Source organism: Eutrigla gurnardus (genome assembly GCF_963514095.1).
Source record: "Eutrigla gurnardus genome assembly, chromosome: 13".
Taxonomy (NCBI): domain Eukaryota; kingdom Metazoa; phylum Chordata; class Actinopteri; order Perciformes; family Triglidae; genus Eutrigla; species Eutrigla gurnardus.
In genome coordinates, this window is record NC_139936.1 from 13,231,283 (window position 1) to 13,247,896 (window position 16,614).

The 16,614-nt window shown below is 39.5% G+C and overlaps 2 protein-coding genes across 7 annotated transcripts in view; both read right to left on the bottom strand.

The window, feature by feature from the left end:
- Positions 1-7,748: 7,748 nt before the first annotated feature.
- Positions 7,749-12,802, bottom strand: LOC311023360 (creatine kinase S-type, mitochondrial-like). 2 transcript variants are annotated; one of them, XM_084025147.1, is made up of 10 exons: positions 12,664-12,802; positions 11,188-11,363; positions 10,769-10,967; positions 10,588-10,683; positions 10,262-10,483; positions 10,077-10,162; positions 9,348-9,471; positions 8,952-9,086; positions 8,721-8,846; positions 7,750-7,994 (listed from the first exon to the last, which is right to left on the bottom strand). In XM_084025147.1, exons 2-10 carry the CDS (start codon positions 11,337-11,339, stop codon positions 7,878-7,880), a joined length of 1,257 nt encoding a protein of 418 aa, XP_083881273.1. In that variant the 5' UTR covers positions 11,340-11,363; positions 12,664-12,802; the 3' UTR covers positions 7,750-7,877. The 2 variants fall into 2 exon arrangements, with proteins under 2 accessions (XP_083881274.1, XP_083881273.1); XM_084025148.1 differs by lacking the exon at positions 12,664-12,802 and having other exon boundaries at positions 7,749-7,994; positions 11,188-11,360.
- Positions 12,803-14,330: 1,528 nt separating this feature from the next.
- Positions 14,331-16,614, bottom strand: part of LOC311023472 (ras-specific guanine nucleotide-releasing factor 2) — a 43,894-nt gene continuing 41,610 nt past the window's right edge. For all 5 annotated transcript variants that reach the window (XM_084025319.1, XM_084025321.1, XM_084025320.1 and 2 more), the window contains one exon: positions 14,331-16,450. In XM_084025319.1, coding sequence (XP_083881445.1) covers positions 16,358-16,450 — 93 coding nt within the window. In that variant the 3' untranslated portion in view covers positions 14,331-16,357. The remainder of the gene's footprint in view (positions 16,451-16,614) is intronic.

Genomic DNA, 16,614 nt, shown 5'->3' on the forward strand with positions numbered 1-16,614 from the left:
ACTTGCATGATAAAGCAAAGATGTTTAAGGTTCTGCTTTTGTGAGTCACTCTTTTTTTATTGGTCTTCCTGCACTTCATTATAGAACAGCATGCTCACTTGGTGTGTGTTTTACTACAATGCTTCTGCAGGATGCACCCATTTGAGGGAATGTTCTGTGGTCTAAGACTAAATACGATACGTGGTGATGTGCTTGTGTGGCACTAGGTTTTTAACAGATGTATCAAGCAGAAGATTTTTTTTCGAGCAAAAATTTATCAAATTTATGAGTTTGATTGAGAAACAACTGATCCACTGTGTTGTTATGGTCAGGGCAATTGATGAGGGAGCAGGCATTTTCAAGTCAGTCAGGAGATTTTCAATCTTGCCTATTTTTAGCTATGCTGATGACACCACATTGGTCCAGACTGACATTAGTAGTTTTAATTATATATCATAATCTGCTTAGAAATAGTGTTAGGAAGTTAAACAGGTCATAGTTCCCTCTCTAATATCAATTTTATATTGCTGTGAAAACTATCTCCTGCAAATAACTTTATATATTCAAGCTTCCCACCAAAAACAACATTTTAAGTGTTTCCATTAAAACACATCATGATAACGTTGTAATTTGCCTTCGCCCAACACATATTTGTACTGTTTTGAGCTTGGATAAATAACCTCTGTTGATGTAACCCGTTGGCTCCGTTAAAACCAGGACTTTGCTGGGTACAGACCCCATCCTGTCGCCAGTGTATCTTGCTTATATGTGTGTGTGTGTGTGTGTGTGTGTGTGTGTGTGTGTGTGTGTGTGTGTGTGTGTGTGTGTATGTATATATATGTGTGTGTGTATACATATATATATATATATATATATAAATTAATAAAATATTTCCTTGCCAATCCGTATTAAGCAATGACGCATGCATTTCTCTTGGTTTTTGTAATCCAATCTGTTCCCGAGACAAACACTGAAATAGCTCCCATAGTGGTTGATCCTTGCTCAAAATAATTAAGAAGGCTTAATACTGAGAGCACAGAATAATACACCAGAATGTTCTAAAACTGAGTAAACACAGGTTTGCTTGTGACCCCTCTCCATCGAACGCTAATCTCTTACATACTGTACAGCTGTGGATCCTCAGTCAGAATGCGCAGCTCTTAATGGGATTATCCCACAAGCTTCAGCGCTCTCATTCCCCTCGACTTCCTTCTAACTGGCTCACTTTTGATCTTCTCCTTACGTGGAATTAATCTCAAACCTGCTCAACCACGATGATTCAATTAACAGCGGATGTCTCTTTTTTTTTCGCTCGATGTGTTGCAATTTTCAGTCTTCATTACAGAAGTGAACACACATTTTGGATGCCATCGAAACGGATAACGTCTGATTATTTGTTCCTAGCATTTGGTCCAGTGGTGTTGAATATTCAGTAATTTATTTATAGTGGCCTGTCATGGTGGATGGGAAATTAGTTTGTCACTTGCAGGGCCAAAGAGGGTCATAAGTCCTTGTGGACGTGACCCATTACAGCAAGAGACATGTTTGTCTTGAATAACATTGAAGTAACCGGATGAGGAAATTATGTTTATTTAAGATATTATTCACGCTGGACTGGTTAGTGAAAACACGACGAAGAGAATATCTGGAGTCACATAGTCACATATGACATATTTTAAAAAGCTTTTATGCATAATTTGTTCCGCCTTAGTAAATACCCTTCATAAGTGTAAAAACACTACAAGTACATGTTTTGCATTTAATTTTTTTAAATTATCAGCAAAATGTTAAGAATCAAAGTTAGAAAAAATAATCATTAAGCATGATCTATTACTCATGCTTTCACACATGCTTTCTTTTACTTTATTAAATACTCATATTTGCATGCTTGTTTTAGTTAGTTCTAAATATTTTTGGGGACATTTTAAGTCATTCTTATAGACAGAAGCTATGACAGAAAATGAGGTAGAAAGAGTTGCAAGCAAATTGGATTTTGTGGCGTGGATCTTAACCTCAAAGCCACAGGGGCACCAAATATTTTGAATCTGCAGAGTAACTAGTAACTATAGCTGTCAAAAATTGTAGTGGATTAAAACAGTCCAATATTTGTAATTTGTCATGTCATCTTGTGTACTACAAAAAAAACCTGTAGTTTTACTTGTACTTAAGTACTTTAGCTACTTGGCGTTCAAAGATGCTCATGCTCGATCCTCGATCTTCCAGCTGTGACTTCTTTTACTGAGGAACCTGTTCAGTGAGTATTCCTGCTGTTTGTCTCTTATGGGCTGACCAATAGCAAGTCAGCGACTGGCATGACACTCTTGCTTATTCAGCCATCTTTAATCTGTCCCAGTATGTTGGCCCCACCAAAATCATTGCACTTCCCCTGTGTATTATATTCAGCTGGTAGGATTGTAGTTTCCTCGGTGATGCCCTCAACACCCGTTTCTTGAATGTCGACGCCAGCTTGTGATTGATTCCACATTTGATGTGTTTTCTGTATATGAAGTGCTGGAATTTGTGGTGACCAAACTCAATGGCGAGCTATCCTTTTTAATTTAGGGCGTAGCGGACTTGTCCCTTGGTCAGTGCTATCAAAGCATATAAGACTGCGTCACCATTGTGCATCAACTGATGTGTAACTGTCTGCTTGACATTATCACATCTGAGTGATGTTTTTGTCCTATTCACAAGAGTAGCTTTGATGATGGTCACTGCTTCTTCATGCCTTTCGTTCTAGTGCCTGTTAATCCCATGTGACTACAGAGACTCATTCAGTCCAAAGTGTTTGGAAACATTGAGGAGGGCATATCAGGATTTGGGAACACTCAAGCAACAAGAAGTTGAACCTGGAGCAAATTGAAGAGGACTTTGTGTTGCACAAGACTGGTGTTCAGAGAGGTGATTTGGCCCTAAGGGGCCAGTCCTCTAAATGCTGACGTTACACCATCCACTGTTGCCCTTTCCAAATGAACAGACTTGACCACGTTTTCGCTGCATGGTGAAGTCTTTGCCCCCACACTCAATTGAGAAGGATCTATCTGCAGTCTAGAAGAGACCCCCCTGAGAAAACTTCCTGTACCAGGAACCACACCATGAGTAGTTTTTGTGCCAAAACCTTTCTGGTTTCTTCTTGTCGGGTTCCATCGAGGAAGGCGGTTGTATAATTGATAATCAGCCTGATTGAAAACTACTGTTACTTTTCAAAATGAAATACATTTCCACATCTGACTAACGTCTTCACTTTTATAAGTAACTAACTCACCTTTTCTTGAATAAAAATAATTTAAAGTATAAGTACTTTTAATTGAATATAGTTGTAGACTTTCCAAACCCGAGTGGCATAAATAGTGTGACTCCAGATGTTGTTATTGTGTAAACTCTGGATAGTATTTTCATAGTTTTGGGGGGAGCTGATAGTGTTTATGATAACATTTTACACACCAACATAATCTAACAATATAATCAGTCTGTTATGAATGCTGATATTTTAATGTGATGGTACCTTTTAAGGTAACTCATCATCAAATGAAATAATGAAATGAAAATGAAACAGATACACTTTTATTTTCTATAATCCAACATATATTACATAAATTCACCATCAGTCCACTAATAAATATTGTAAGCATTTACAAGCATAAATGAGCATTCATGAGTAAAAACACACTCATGGGTCTATTGCTCATATATTAGCTACCCGTTTCGATGTGACCTCTGTGGCTCTTTATGCCTATTTAGAGAGCATTAACTCAATCTCCTTCACAAGTTCACATCAGCAAATGACCCCAGAGGAAACAAATTACAACAAATTACACACGGTGCATTGTTCAGACACTATACAGTATGTGATTTATGTGACATATCATACTCCGTTATGACTTACAGTCTTTAAAAAATGTGGTTGTACTGTACTGCATGTGTTCAGAGTAATTTGGGGATTTCTTAGCAGTTATATAACAATAATAAACAGTTTGTCATGGTAATCAATTTAATAGTGCTCAGTTCATTGACATGACTCATAGAGCTAAATTTACAGACACTCAGTGCCAAGATCCTAATGAGCCATAGCTCCTTTTATTAAAATGACAGACAGCGCTTTTGACAGACAATATATTCTTAATTAGCAGTACGAAATAATTAGAGGTATGGGAGTTTATTTAAAATGTGTTTTTTTTTAATGTAGGATTATAGATGGATTTTCAAACAGTTATGGATGACAGGAAACAATATCAACCACAAACATCTGTGAATAACTTCCTCTTGTGAACTGTGATGAATGCAGTTTAAACAGAGGAGATATGTGTATTGCATTATGGTTAAACCAAATTTTATATACATTTTTCGTCTTTTGCCTTTTATTTTGCAGACCACATTACCTCAGGAGTGACTGAACAACAGCATGTAAGTTCATTTATTATTTATATATATTATTTGTTTATTATGTGTAATAAACCGCTTTCTATAGAGATCAGAGCTGATAATCAACAGTTTGATTTTGATTTGGTCTTTCAGAAGTGCACACCTGGTAAGTTGGTAAATTTTTTGACAATGACTTCACTTTCAATAGTGTCCTATAATTATATACTTGTAATATAATTACCCCTAAAATTGGTCTGCACCTTTTATTTTTACTTGAGTAATAGCTGTTACAGTTATTACATTTGTCTGATATAATGTAAAATACAATGCATAGGTTCCTAAAAAAAATGTGATCATTAAAACCATTAAAACCAGTAGGGAAGGAAGTATTCTGATCCGTACATGAGCGTACTACTGTGAGTGTAGTCAAATTCCTGCATTGAAAGTGTACTTAAGTAGAAGTATGTAAGTATAATTAGGAAAATGTACTGTAAGGTATGAAAAGTAAAAGTAGAAGAAAAATGGAGATGGAGATTCCCTGAACTGATATTAGACGAAAACATGTGAGAACTGATGCACATCTACATTTTACAAGGTATCACAAGATACACATTTTACTTCAATCAATCCTACAATCTCACCATACAAGTTTTTGTGCCACCCTTTGATTTCTCCTCTACTGCCCTCTACTGCCTGGTTTCATTAACTACACACATGGTGATGTATTTTCCAAACAAAACGTTGTTTCCTCTTAAATGCCGCTATATAGAAATAAACAAACAACTTAGTTGTGCCTCTTGGTTAGTTTTTTATTTTTTTAGAGTTTTTTTTAAAGAGCAAAGTCATAAAAAATAAAATGCAGCAAAGCTGTTCAAAGTTCAAATAAATCAATATTTATTTTGTAAAACCAGTTTATATTCAGTACATTTCGTTCTAAATATACACTGTTTAATGTGGAAGTGGCTAAGAAATAAGAGGAAAATATACCAACATTAAAATTAAAGACAAACAGTGCAAAAAGCAAATTCTTCTCCACCAGGATTCTAAATATCAAAAGCTTCCTTTGGGGCTCCAAATGTTTTTTTGAAAGATCACCAGTGCCTCAAAGCTTGTTGGATTACCAGGATGCTTCTTCCACTATTGAACACCACAGCAGATTTTTAAAGCATGAAAATGTGAAGACATTAAGCTTCAAACGAGGAGTGAAACGATGGCTAGAGGCGCTAGAAGGAGAGGGACAAAGACTCCAACGTGTTTCACTCCATTACACAGGTCTTCAGCACAGCATCTGACACCCACAGAATCTACGTTATTGCATGTGTCCCTTCTCATGCATTCTTTGGTGATCATATTTTCAGCAACTGCGGCAGAGAAAGTACAGTTCCAGTAAATAAAGTTATGTACAGACTATGCAAATTCCACCATATAGAATAACAATATCAAATGTGGTAAATTCAACTTACCAATGGTGGTGCCACAGCGATCATAATGTTGAGGACAGTGCCATACCTGAGTGCAGGTGCCGGGGTTTGCACTCCAGCAGGTAAAACACTTTAACCCGCACGCTGCAGGAATGAAAAATGTTCACAATGGTTAAAAAAACACAGCAACATTTCTGCATTCATTTCTGTGCTTATTGCTCATTCTGCTCTTACCTCCTGTCAGCATTATACAGATGATGGCGAAAGATACCAACAGCCTCATTTTGTGTTGATGAAATAGGAAAGTCCCCAAGATCTAAAACATGTGTCAGAGCTGTGATATCAAATGAACACTATCAGCTTCTTTGCTGTTTTATAGTGTAACAAAAAAATATATAATTATGTTTGGGCATTTCGTGTAAGGGGAGTGTCCGCCAGTCATGCATTAATGTTCATTTATTTGTACATGTTGATGGCTCGCAACAGTCCCAACAATTCATCATGGATTCATTTTTTCAAAAGAATTCCAGTGTTAGTTTCAACACAAGATACGCAAACTCTTACTATTTGTCCCGTATGTGTGCAAAGCATTCAACAGAAACACTTGAGCCATCTGTGGTGAAGCCGAGACTGAAGCTACCACACCTAGGGATGTCAATGTGTAACTAATCAATGTTTACACTAGAAGAATACTCCTAGAATAGCTCGAGAAATAGCCTCAACTTTTACGCTGATGATACATTTGATTGTTCACTATCTCTCTGTTCAGAAAACCCATTTATATCATACATACACACACAGTTTCTGAGCTCTTTAGTGTAGATCTCTAATAGCATTAATAGATCTACGTCATTAATCTGCTGGAAGAGCGAATCAGAAAGTCTCTCTGAGCGAGAGGATTTAAAAGGGCCATACACTCAAATAATTAAAACACTAATATCTGGTGGCAGGATGCCTTTATTTATAAAGTATAAGCCCCCACTTCGTATTGCCTAAGCATGTAAATGAGATGAAATGACTGTAGTGTTAACCAGCCACCTCTGTCTAGCCTGTCTGGTGTCAGTTGGTAATGAGCTTGGGCTTTTACCCACGGATTAAAGGCCTTGTATAGGAGGCAGCTGAGGTCTCGTTGCCAGGTGACACCTCCTGCCGAGGAGTAATCCATCTTTTGGGCAAATTTCAAATTCCTTTTTTTTTTATTTGTATTTATATTTCATAGAAGAATATAAAAAAATACTTGCTGCAGTAACAGTGGCGATAGTCTTAATAGTGAGTCAGGACAAGCAGGACAAGCAGGTGTCGAGCTTGCAAAGGCTGGGACATTATTGTCCAATATAGCAACATCTTATTAAGTTTGGCAGCCGGCCATGTCTTAATAACAAAATCTCCGTCTGAGGGAGAGAAGGATAGCATAGCAGTGGAAGGTGTAGTTTCTGATCGACCAGGAATGAGCTCTGAAATTATGATAGCAGAGACATTCTAATCTAGTAACAGTTTGTTTTCCACTTCTGAGTAAACAAATATGACTTGGCTGGAATTAATAGACATTAAGTGGTTGAAGAAGTATTCAGATCTTCTACCCAAGTAGAAGTAAAACCGTACTTAAGAAGTATGAAAAGTAGCCTACTGGTTCTGCATAAAAAAAGCCCCTGTGTGACAAATATGAGCTTGAAGTAATGGTGTGGTGGTTTCCTTTTACACTGATCTGTAGGCTTTAGCTTCTGTTTTTATCTCCTTAGTTTCCACTGCCATTTTGAGATCCTGGATATATCCATATAAAGCATATTATAGACCCTTCTGTGTTGATATCCCCAGAATTAGATGTGCAGTTATTGACAGTGTGCGCTCCATGGGCAGCTTGACAGAGTAGCAGCGGGGGGCTACTCTGTCAAGCTCCATGGGCAGCTTGACAGAGTAGCAGCGGGGGGCAATTGTAAACCACCTGCCAATAATACAACATATATTTACACAATATTTGTGTACATGTAATTCATTTATTTAGCATGTTAGTCAGTACAGTGCTATACATGCCATGAATATCTTGTAAGACCAACAGTTCGACGACCAGCGGTTGGAGCGCCTGCTCTATTCCAGGATTCCCAGCTGAGGTGAGGTTCACTTCCGGAACTGAGGGAGGGGGGAGGGGATCTTGATGTCCTGCCCCCTCTCCAGCCTCTTCTCACATTCAATTAGATAGTTTACGCCGTCAACCACTAGCTGTACCAGCTCCACCTGTGGATCAATGGTAACTAGTGTCAGAAATGACATGACGATCATGTGTAAAGCTGTAACACAGGTTCAGTTAACATTTGTATTTTTATCAGTGCAAAAATATTTACTATGGTCCTGATATTTAGCTAACTAAGTGGTTCTTCGTTTGTGTCACCGAGGCTGCAGGATTTAGTTTAATTTTGAAGAGAGAAGGACTTCATAAACTGGAATAAAGTGAGTATATTTCACTTATAGTTAACAATATTAGAAACATCCACAAAATACAGCACATTCACGAGGGACACGTCTTGTTTTCTTTGTTGTTTTTCTACATCAAGTCAGGAAAGTCAGGAAAGAACTAGGTTTTTTTTTTTTTTTTTACCCTATTTCATTGCATTGCTGCGCCCCCACGTTTAGCCTTTCAGGCAGGACTTCCTCTGCTTGAATGCAATTGGCAGCGTCTAACCACAGCCATAACCCTGACCTTACCTATCTATACCTTAATAGGCTTTGATTGGTGGTGCTGGTTGGAGGCCGTCAGCACAGCCTGTGAGGAAGTGCAGCAGGAAAGGCTCAGTTCTTTTAACCTCAACTGGCACATCCTTGCCTGGATTACAGATTAAAGAACAGCAGTGGGTACGCTTATTCACAGCCCAACACCTGTTGAGATGTCTGCTGTCCTCTGTCTGACTCTCTCCATGCCTGCTGCTCATTTCTACTTTTACTCCAGCCGCAGCCTTCCTTTACCTCCGACTTGCCCAGACGGTCGAGGTTGGAGATGTCCACGGTGTCTCCCGTAGCGGCTGTGTCGACACCTCCTGTGCCTCTCTTCTGTAGCCTCAGGTTATCCAGGATCTTCTTGAAGCGAGGGTCCTAGATCATAAACATCACACAAGCCAAATGATTGGATTTTCTACTACAATATAAGAGGAAAATACATGTTGTTTAATTTGAACTCGTGTGTGTTTCCTGCATTACCCTGCTTAGGATGGGCAGGCGGATATGAACACCAGCCCTCAGCCCAGTGCCCAGGTTAGAGGGGCAGGTGAGGATGTAGCCCAGACGATCATTCCACATGAACTCCCAGCCTCGTTCCTGAATTAGATGCTCCACCTAAACGTTGAAGAAAAGACTATTAATAGTTTTACTTTTTTTTTTAAATATATTTGCAACAGACTGGAGATTAAATACTCTTCGGACGAAGCAAATAAGGCCCTGCTTCTTGATTTCTTGATTCTAAAATGCAATGCTTTGTTACCGTGCACTAAGATCAACTGTCTGGATCATCTATATTTATTTTGGAAGGAAGGACTGAAACTGAAAGAGTTTTAAAAATCCCCCCTGGGCCATGGTTGCGTAAGAAGACATGCACACCTGTTTAAGACCTCTGCAGAACCTTTCAAACACTCTCTTCATATTCCCTCCTTTCTCCATGGATATGACCCTTGTGTGGTCCTCCTCGTTGATCCAGATTAAGAAGTTCTTCTCGATGTTGTGCCTGAGACAATCAGGAAGACAGAATTAAACTCTATTAGAAACCAGGGTTTTGATACCCCTCCTAGTACTGAAGGCACAGGTGATGAGGTGGGGGTCGGAGCAACACTACTTAATCAAACAGTAAATCATCCTGAAGTTGGAGTTTGGGGGGAGGAAAGAGATTATTTTAATTTGTAGAGGAGAGAGAATTCTGATCAGTGCAGAACGGCTGTTTGAAATGCATGTAAATGATTAATTTGAGTATGAAATAAAATAATGGTTTTGGCGTGGCGGAGCTGTTTTGCAATGTTACTTGATGTAGTAAGCACTACATGAAAAAAACACATTGAGTCATAGCAGAGAGTCAGTCTGAATCTAATAGTTGTTTTCTCACATTAATGGGGGCACAGTGTTTCTACATAATCTGTTCTTACATATTTTGACAGAAAAACAGTGTAGTGTCTAATTCTACTGTTTAATCCACATCTCTCCAGTCAGAATAGTCCTTTACTCTGTTGTATATCTCTTTAGAAACTATGTTTCTAGGCAAAGTATGCATTGAGTACAGCTAAGCTACAAAAACAGCAGCATCCTATTTCTTCTAGACTAAGTTTCTCCTAGTCTTACCAGATCCCACGAGCATCAGGCCAATCTCTGGCCATCCCAGCTGCCATGAGCAGAGGTGACACAGGTTTATCAAACAGTAAGTGATCCTGATTGGCCAGAAAGGGGACAGAGAGGAGATGAGATGGCAATGGTCATCAAAAAGAAAGCACAGAACCTTGTCTCTGTATTTGTGATTGTGCACTAACATCAATAAGCTGTTGCTGCTCTCTGTCAGACATGTCATTCAGGCTGTAGTAGCGACCGTTCAGGTCTCCCTTCAGGCCAGACAGAGCTGTCACGACCACGCGCTCCACCTCGCGGCGCTCAGAGCGCGAGCATGCAGGGGGAAGACTCAGTCCACGGATGCTACGTCCGGTACGGACTCGACTTGAGAGCACGTAGCGCTCATCAAACATGCCAGAGGTGATCTGATCGGGAGAAAGTATTTGATCACTATATGAAGGAATGGAAGCAGGAAATTATGTAACAAGACCGTGTGATGCAGGAAATAAAAGAGGAATGCAGGTGTAACCTTGGAGGCATCCAGGTCGGTGGGGTGCTTCATGGTGCGAGGGTCGTAGCCATTGTGTCTGTCCTTGATGACAGGGTCAAAGAGCTCTGCAAACACCTGATGGGAAAAAGCAAACAGTCAGTTTCCCCCTCATTTTCAGCATTCTAGATACAGCAACTCACTGCAAACACGGAACTCCAACCTCATAGCTCTCCTCATCTCCAGCCACCATGCCCACAGTCTTAATGAAGGGGTGTCCAGGGTTGTCCACCCCGGTCTGGATGCATTGGTCCAGGGTCCAGTCATTGGGGGTTGTCTTGTCCCTCAGGCGCCCATAAATGGTTGGGGTCAGGGCGGCTGCCATGCAGTTGTTGTGCTTCCTCAGGTCAGGGAAATCAGCGCTAGAAAGTTGTGAACAACTAAGTTAGTGTTTGGAAAAAGAAGCTTCACTACTGGTGTAGCTGTTTTCATAGATTAGTCCCTTTGTTGCTTAAATTATCCAATCACGATACACTAATATTAATTATTGAGTTTGCTAATTGAGGTAAAGGGAGGGGAAAAGAGTAAGAGTGTGTGTATATGTATATACTGTATATATATGACGCACACTCAATCATGTACCTGGGTGGATAGAGCCTCCTCTTCTCAGCAGCAGCAGCAGCAGCAGCGTTGTCACTGAGAAGGTATCCAGTTGCTAGTGTGCCAGCTCCCATGCTGGCCAAAATCACTGCCGTGTTACGGCCAGACATCATACGGGTGAAGGAGTTCGCCATGGTTTGTGTGATCTTAGTTATTACCTGGTGAAAGGTCAGAGGTCAAAGCTGACTTTCCGTCCATCAAAAGTTGTCACTTTTGTATTTAAATGACTACTGACAGGTCTGCAGCACTTAAAATGTATTCTACTGTGTGTGTGTGTGTGTGTGTGTGTGTGTGTGTGTGTGTGTGTGTGTGTGTGTGTGTTTGCTCTGTGACCACAGTAAGATGGTACCTATTGATACCTTTCCACTGTCACAGTTCAACAGTCATCTTAAGTTTACGTAAAGATGTATTAACACACATCTTCGCAGGTAACTGCATTAAGCCATCAAAAGCTTAGGTAACAGATACTGCTGCAGTATGCATGACGAGATTATTCTAGAAGTAGACAGAAGCCTTCTGATTGGTCGCCTTGGGTGAGCCACCAGCTCAGGTGATTAAATGATTTCTGATTGGATACTGAGAGAGATACCGCCGTAAAATGTCATGTAACACCTGTCAGTAGATACAGTATCATACACAATCATCACATTTTTATTACAGAACTATGAGACGCTGCTGTATCGTTGCACATGACCCACAATAAAATCCAGTTTGTATCTATGAGTACCTCAGAAATAATACAGACACGTGTAATACAGTAGGAGTTGCAGTATAGGATGTGTCACATTAAGGTCAGGAGGAGGGGTGAACGAGTCAGAAAGAGAGTGGAAAAGGTAGGATTAGAGGGATTCTCATCCGAGACTATAGAAGATTAAATGAAGAGGGAAAGTAATGACGAGAGACACCTGTACCCTTTGACCTTTCTGAACTGGGTAAAGAACTGTTAAATGTAAGATGCACTTTAAGTCATAGACATGGGAGACACTGCTGGAGATTTGAGCAACGGACGAATTAAAGGGAACCAGTTGTTAACAGGAGATTGTCCCTGTTCATATCGGACGGATTAAGAGGCCCCAATGCAAGAGGCTGCTATATAGTCTTTACAGTGTGCTGTAAGTCTTCAAAAGGCAGAGACAGCTGATGAAAATTAGAAGATTAGAGAAGAGCTCTCTTTAAATATGCATTCCTGTTGTTAACCTATATTATAGAGGATTAAAAACATTCAAAATAGGATAAATCATAATGAGCTCTTTCTGCATACTCACACAACAATAGAATATTTTCAGAGGAACACCCTCGTTTGATCAAAAACACGGGGGAATAGTGTCTGAAAGGCAGCCTAACTAGCTGCTGTTAACAATGACTAGCCTTACTTATCTTCAAGGGAAGTATGTCTGCATAAGGAGGCAGGAAACACAGAGAAAGAGCTGTGAGAGAGAGAGAGAATCCATCACTCACCTGAAGTTTCTGGGAATAGTCGAGGCAGCGAGGGGCCCGTGTGTTTCCTGCAGCTCAGCCAGGAGAAGCGTTATCTGCAGAGTGAGAGCAGACTCAAGAACAGAGATGGGATCAGAGAGATGGGGACACTGGCTCAGGATTAGCCTCTCACTGGGCAGCAGACAGAAAATCCTCTTTCTACTGTCAGTCAGCATGTCTGCCTGCCTCTTCACACGTGCACTCGCACCGGCGTGCACACGCACACACACACTCACATTCATGCATGTATTCATACAGCATGAAAACTAACTCAACTATAGGAAATATCATGTACTCTTTCTACAAACGACACTAATTAAAGACCTTAAATTATTTGCTCCTTTACACACAGAACAGAACTGTAAGTCTTAGCTTTAGTGTCACATATAGTTATTCCTACCATGAATCAGTAAACTAGTAGTATAGTAAATGAGGACCATTTACTATACTTGGTGTCTTAAATTGAGCAAGAAGATAACTGTGCGTGTGTTTGTGTGTGTGTGTGTGTGTGTGTGTGTGTGTGTGTGTGTGTGTGTGTGTGTGTGTGTGTGTGTGTGTGTGTGTGTTTGTGTGTGTTCAAGAGCTCTGTGACACTTCAGCTAGAGGTTTAACTTAATGTATTAATGTTTTGTATTACTAAGTTTAAAGTCCACTTTCAGACATGGAGGGTGTGGACAAGGGAAAGGTTTTATTTTTTTATATTCAGCCATCACTTCCTCTTTCTACTACTTTATACATTGACCAAATATTTTCTCCTCATCAGGTCATCCCAGGAATATCCTTGTTTGATTTCCCCCATCAGGCATTTGATGACGTCTTTGACCCTGTTATTGAGGATAGACAATAATCATAAAAACTAATATATAATGTCATGAAAAAACTCACAAATAGGAATCAGCCAAAACCCAAAGTTAAATTCAACTGTCACAGTTTTCATGCAGGGAGAGGTCACAGACGGGAAGGCAGCCAGCAATGCAAAGCTAGTATTCTGTCGACTGACTTTTTTGTGAATTTTAGACATACTATATACTATGACTTTTTTTATTTTATTATTTGATTAAGGGTTTTTATGACTGTTTTGGACTCGCAACACTCAAGACTTTGCTTGACATACGATCCGAGGGATTTTTCTTTCATTTTCGACATACTATACTATGTGCACGTGCTTGTATGTGTGTTTTTGTGTGTGGAAGTAGTCAGACAACTAATGTGGTTGGGTACATTATATTAGTTTGTTTGTTCTATCATGTTGAAAAAAGTCATAAAATAGGTCATAAAAAAAGTCATACTATAGTATGTTGAAAAAGGTTCTAGTAGGCTATAGCATGTCCAAAAATAGATAAAATAGAATGAACACAACTATCTAGATTGTATCATTACAGTAAAAAATAAATAAAAAAGAAGTCATGTTTGAGTCCGGTTTTATGTCTTCTCTCAAATCTCAGCATCAAGAGGTTGGTTTAACTTTGCTTAAAGTATTTATTTGTCCCATATATTTTTTATAATTTAGGCCCATGCCAGAGTTTGTTGAAACCCTTATTACATTGATAAAATGATTAGCATTTAGCAGAGGAAGCAGGAGCAACGTAATATCATTTAAATGATCGCACAGTCCAAAGAAAAAGCACAAACACTTAAGGCATGTTGAATTTATTTCTCCTGCATCTACAAGTGAAAAATGCAAACAATTACACAAACAAAACAATGAAATGATATTACAATACAATCGTAGCATCCTGTATTCCCAAACCTAACAGACGCAGTGCAAAGGACGAGTTTTTCCAAAAGCAAAGCCTTGAAAACCTTTCCTCTAATCAATCTGAAAGAAGGTTAATGTTTAATTAAGTTTTCTTTGAGGCCTGCAGAACTTCCAACACTGCTACACCGTAACAGGCTGTTTTGCAGATGACATAGCCGAAAAGACTTGAGCTAGGGACAAATGTGCCAGATTTGAGGAACAAAATATTGTTTCTTTTAACGGGGCCTTCTGACAGCTATAAAGACAATATTAATATAGAAAAGCAGAGAGAGAACTTACAGGGAACGTCCAGTCAGACATGCACAACATGCAGCGGTTGTGTGCATGCAGGACAACTATGTTCAAATGCTACATTTTCTTTTTTTTTTTTACCTTCAAAATACATTTTTTTGTTGTTTCTTTTAGAATAAAGTTGAACATATTTCTAGCTAGAGCCTCGGATGCAAAACTACAGTTCAACATTAAAGCAAGACAGACAAAAAAACTAAAAAAACAACAAAAAAACCTAACAAGAAATCAATATTCACAGCATTAAATTCCAACTACTTCTTCATCAATCATACGATATGTGTGGAGTCACGTACAAAAATAACATAAATACAGTATCTGATGAAATAAATAGCATGGTAAATAACAATCATACTGACACTCAAGCGAAGCTACATCGCAGAGAGTGCAAAAACTGTCCCAGCCTACATCCAAGGGTTACACACCGGGACCTGACTACACATGTCGGTATCGGACGATTTGTAAAAGCTCAACAAATCAAACGAACACACCAACACTGCGAAAGCTTTGGGTTAGTGGAGGTTATAGCAATGTTTAAACACTAGAGGGAGATATTTGCTGCAATGACATTACTTTGTTTACACTAACATGCTACTGTTTAGTCTACATAACCTATTTTCTGGAGAGGAAATACAATTAACAATAAATGAGTTATTGAATGAGTGAAACTATAACCCCATTTTTAAAGGAAACGTTTCCAAGCAGGATTTATGTAAAACTTTATGCTTGTAAATTAGCAACTGTGGGGAAATGTACCTATACTTGTGGAAGGCACTGATTTTTTTAAAATTTTGTATCATTCATGTGGACATTTTTTTTATATATATATATAGAAATAGCTCTCCATTCTCATGGGAAGTCTTTTCAGCATGAGCTGACTAATGGCAAATATAAAATTCATTGTTTCATCAATGGAAATCATTTAATTTGAAGTCTTGGAGGCATTTTTGACATACCTAGCCCATTGAGGATGCATAGTGGCTTAGAGGGTCACCCCGGTAAGAGCGAAGCATGCTAAGCTGAGGGTCAGGGGTCAGGTTGAAGGCCATTTACAATTACATCCCAAGCAGAAATCATGCAAGTTTAATGCAGATGACCATCATGACAGAAAGCATTTTTTGGGACATGGCACGTAAATGCACAGGCAACAGAACACAGACAACACGCAGAGACACGAGCTCAGACATCTCTCTGTCACACAATCTGTATATGCTACATCTCCATTACATCCAATGTATTTCATCCATTCACTCCATGCTCTAAGCCTTTCTTGCACTGTTAGGCTCTCTGAGAGAGCGTGATGTCATGTGCTCCACGCTCTCGTCATTTCCTCAAAACCCTCACACGATGCCACCGAAACTTGTTCTCCTCAAAAACAATCAATCCAACACCTTAGAAAATCTCAGACTTTCCTCTTGTCATGCTCCCTCAGCCTCTAGCAAAAGCTTGTTCAACTGCCCTCACACTCTAAAGATATCCTTCACTTCAATCAGTATCGCTCTTTGTTTCCACGTCGCTCTCCAAAACTCCCTGATTTCCTCTTGATTGATGAGATTACGTGGGCGTATTGCCCTTGGGGAGGGAGGGTCAAGGTTCGGCAGGCTCCCACTGGCCACAAACTGCTGCAACTCAGGCAGGAAGCCTGGGCTCAATCTTCAGCGAGAGATCATAGAGCGTATCTTCATCCATGATGAGAGTCTTATCCAGAAGGTACTGGGTCACCTGGACAGAAAACATAAACAACAGGGGGGGGGATATTGTAAGTTTCAGCACCAGCAGTGTACAGCAACTGTATTTTATTTTCAATTAAACGCTGAGATGTTTAACATTTTGGCAACTAGATGGTCTTGAGGCTACATAGGCAAGGAAGCCAGATAGCTTTGCAA

Coding starts and splice junctions, on each gene's coding strand:
- LOC311023360 (XM_084025148.1), bottom strand. CDS start 11,339: ATGGCGAACTCCTTCACCCGTATGATGTCTGGCCGTAACACGGCAGTG. Junction 10,968..11,187: donor AGGAGGCTCTATCCACCCAG/GTACATGATTGA, acceptor ACAACTTTCTAG/CGCTGATTTCCCTGACCTGA. Junction 8,847..8,951: donor GCCTGCCCATCCTAAGCAGG/GTAATGCAGGAA, acceptor TTTATGATCTAG/GACCCTCGCTTCAAGAAGAT.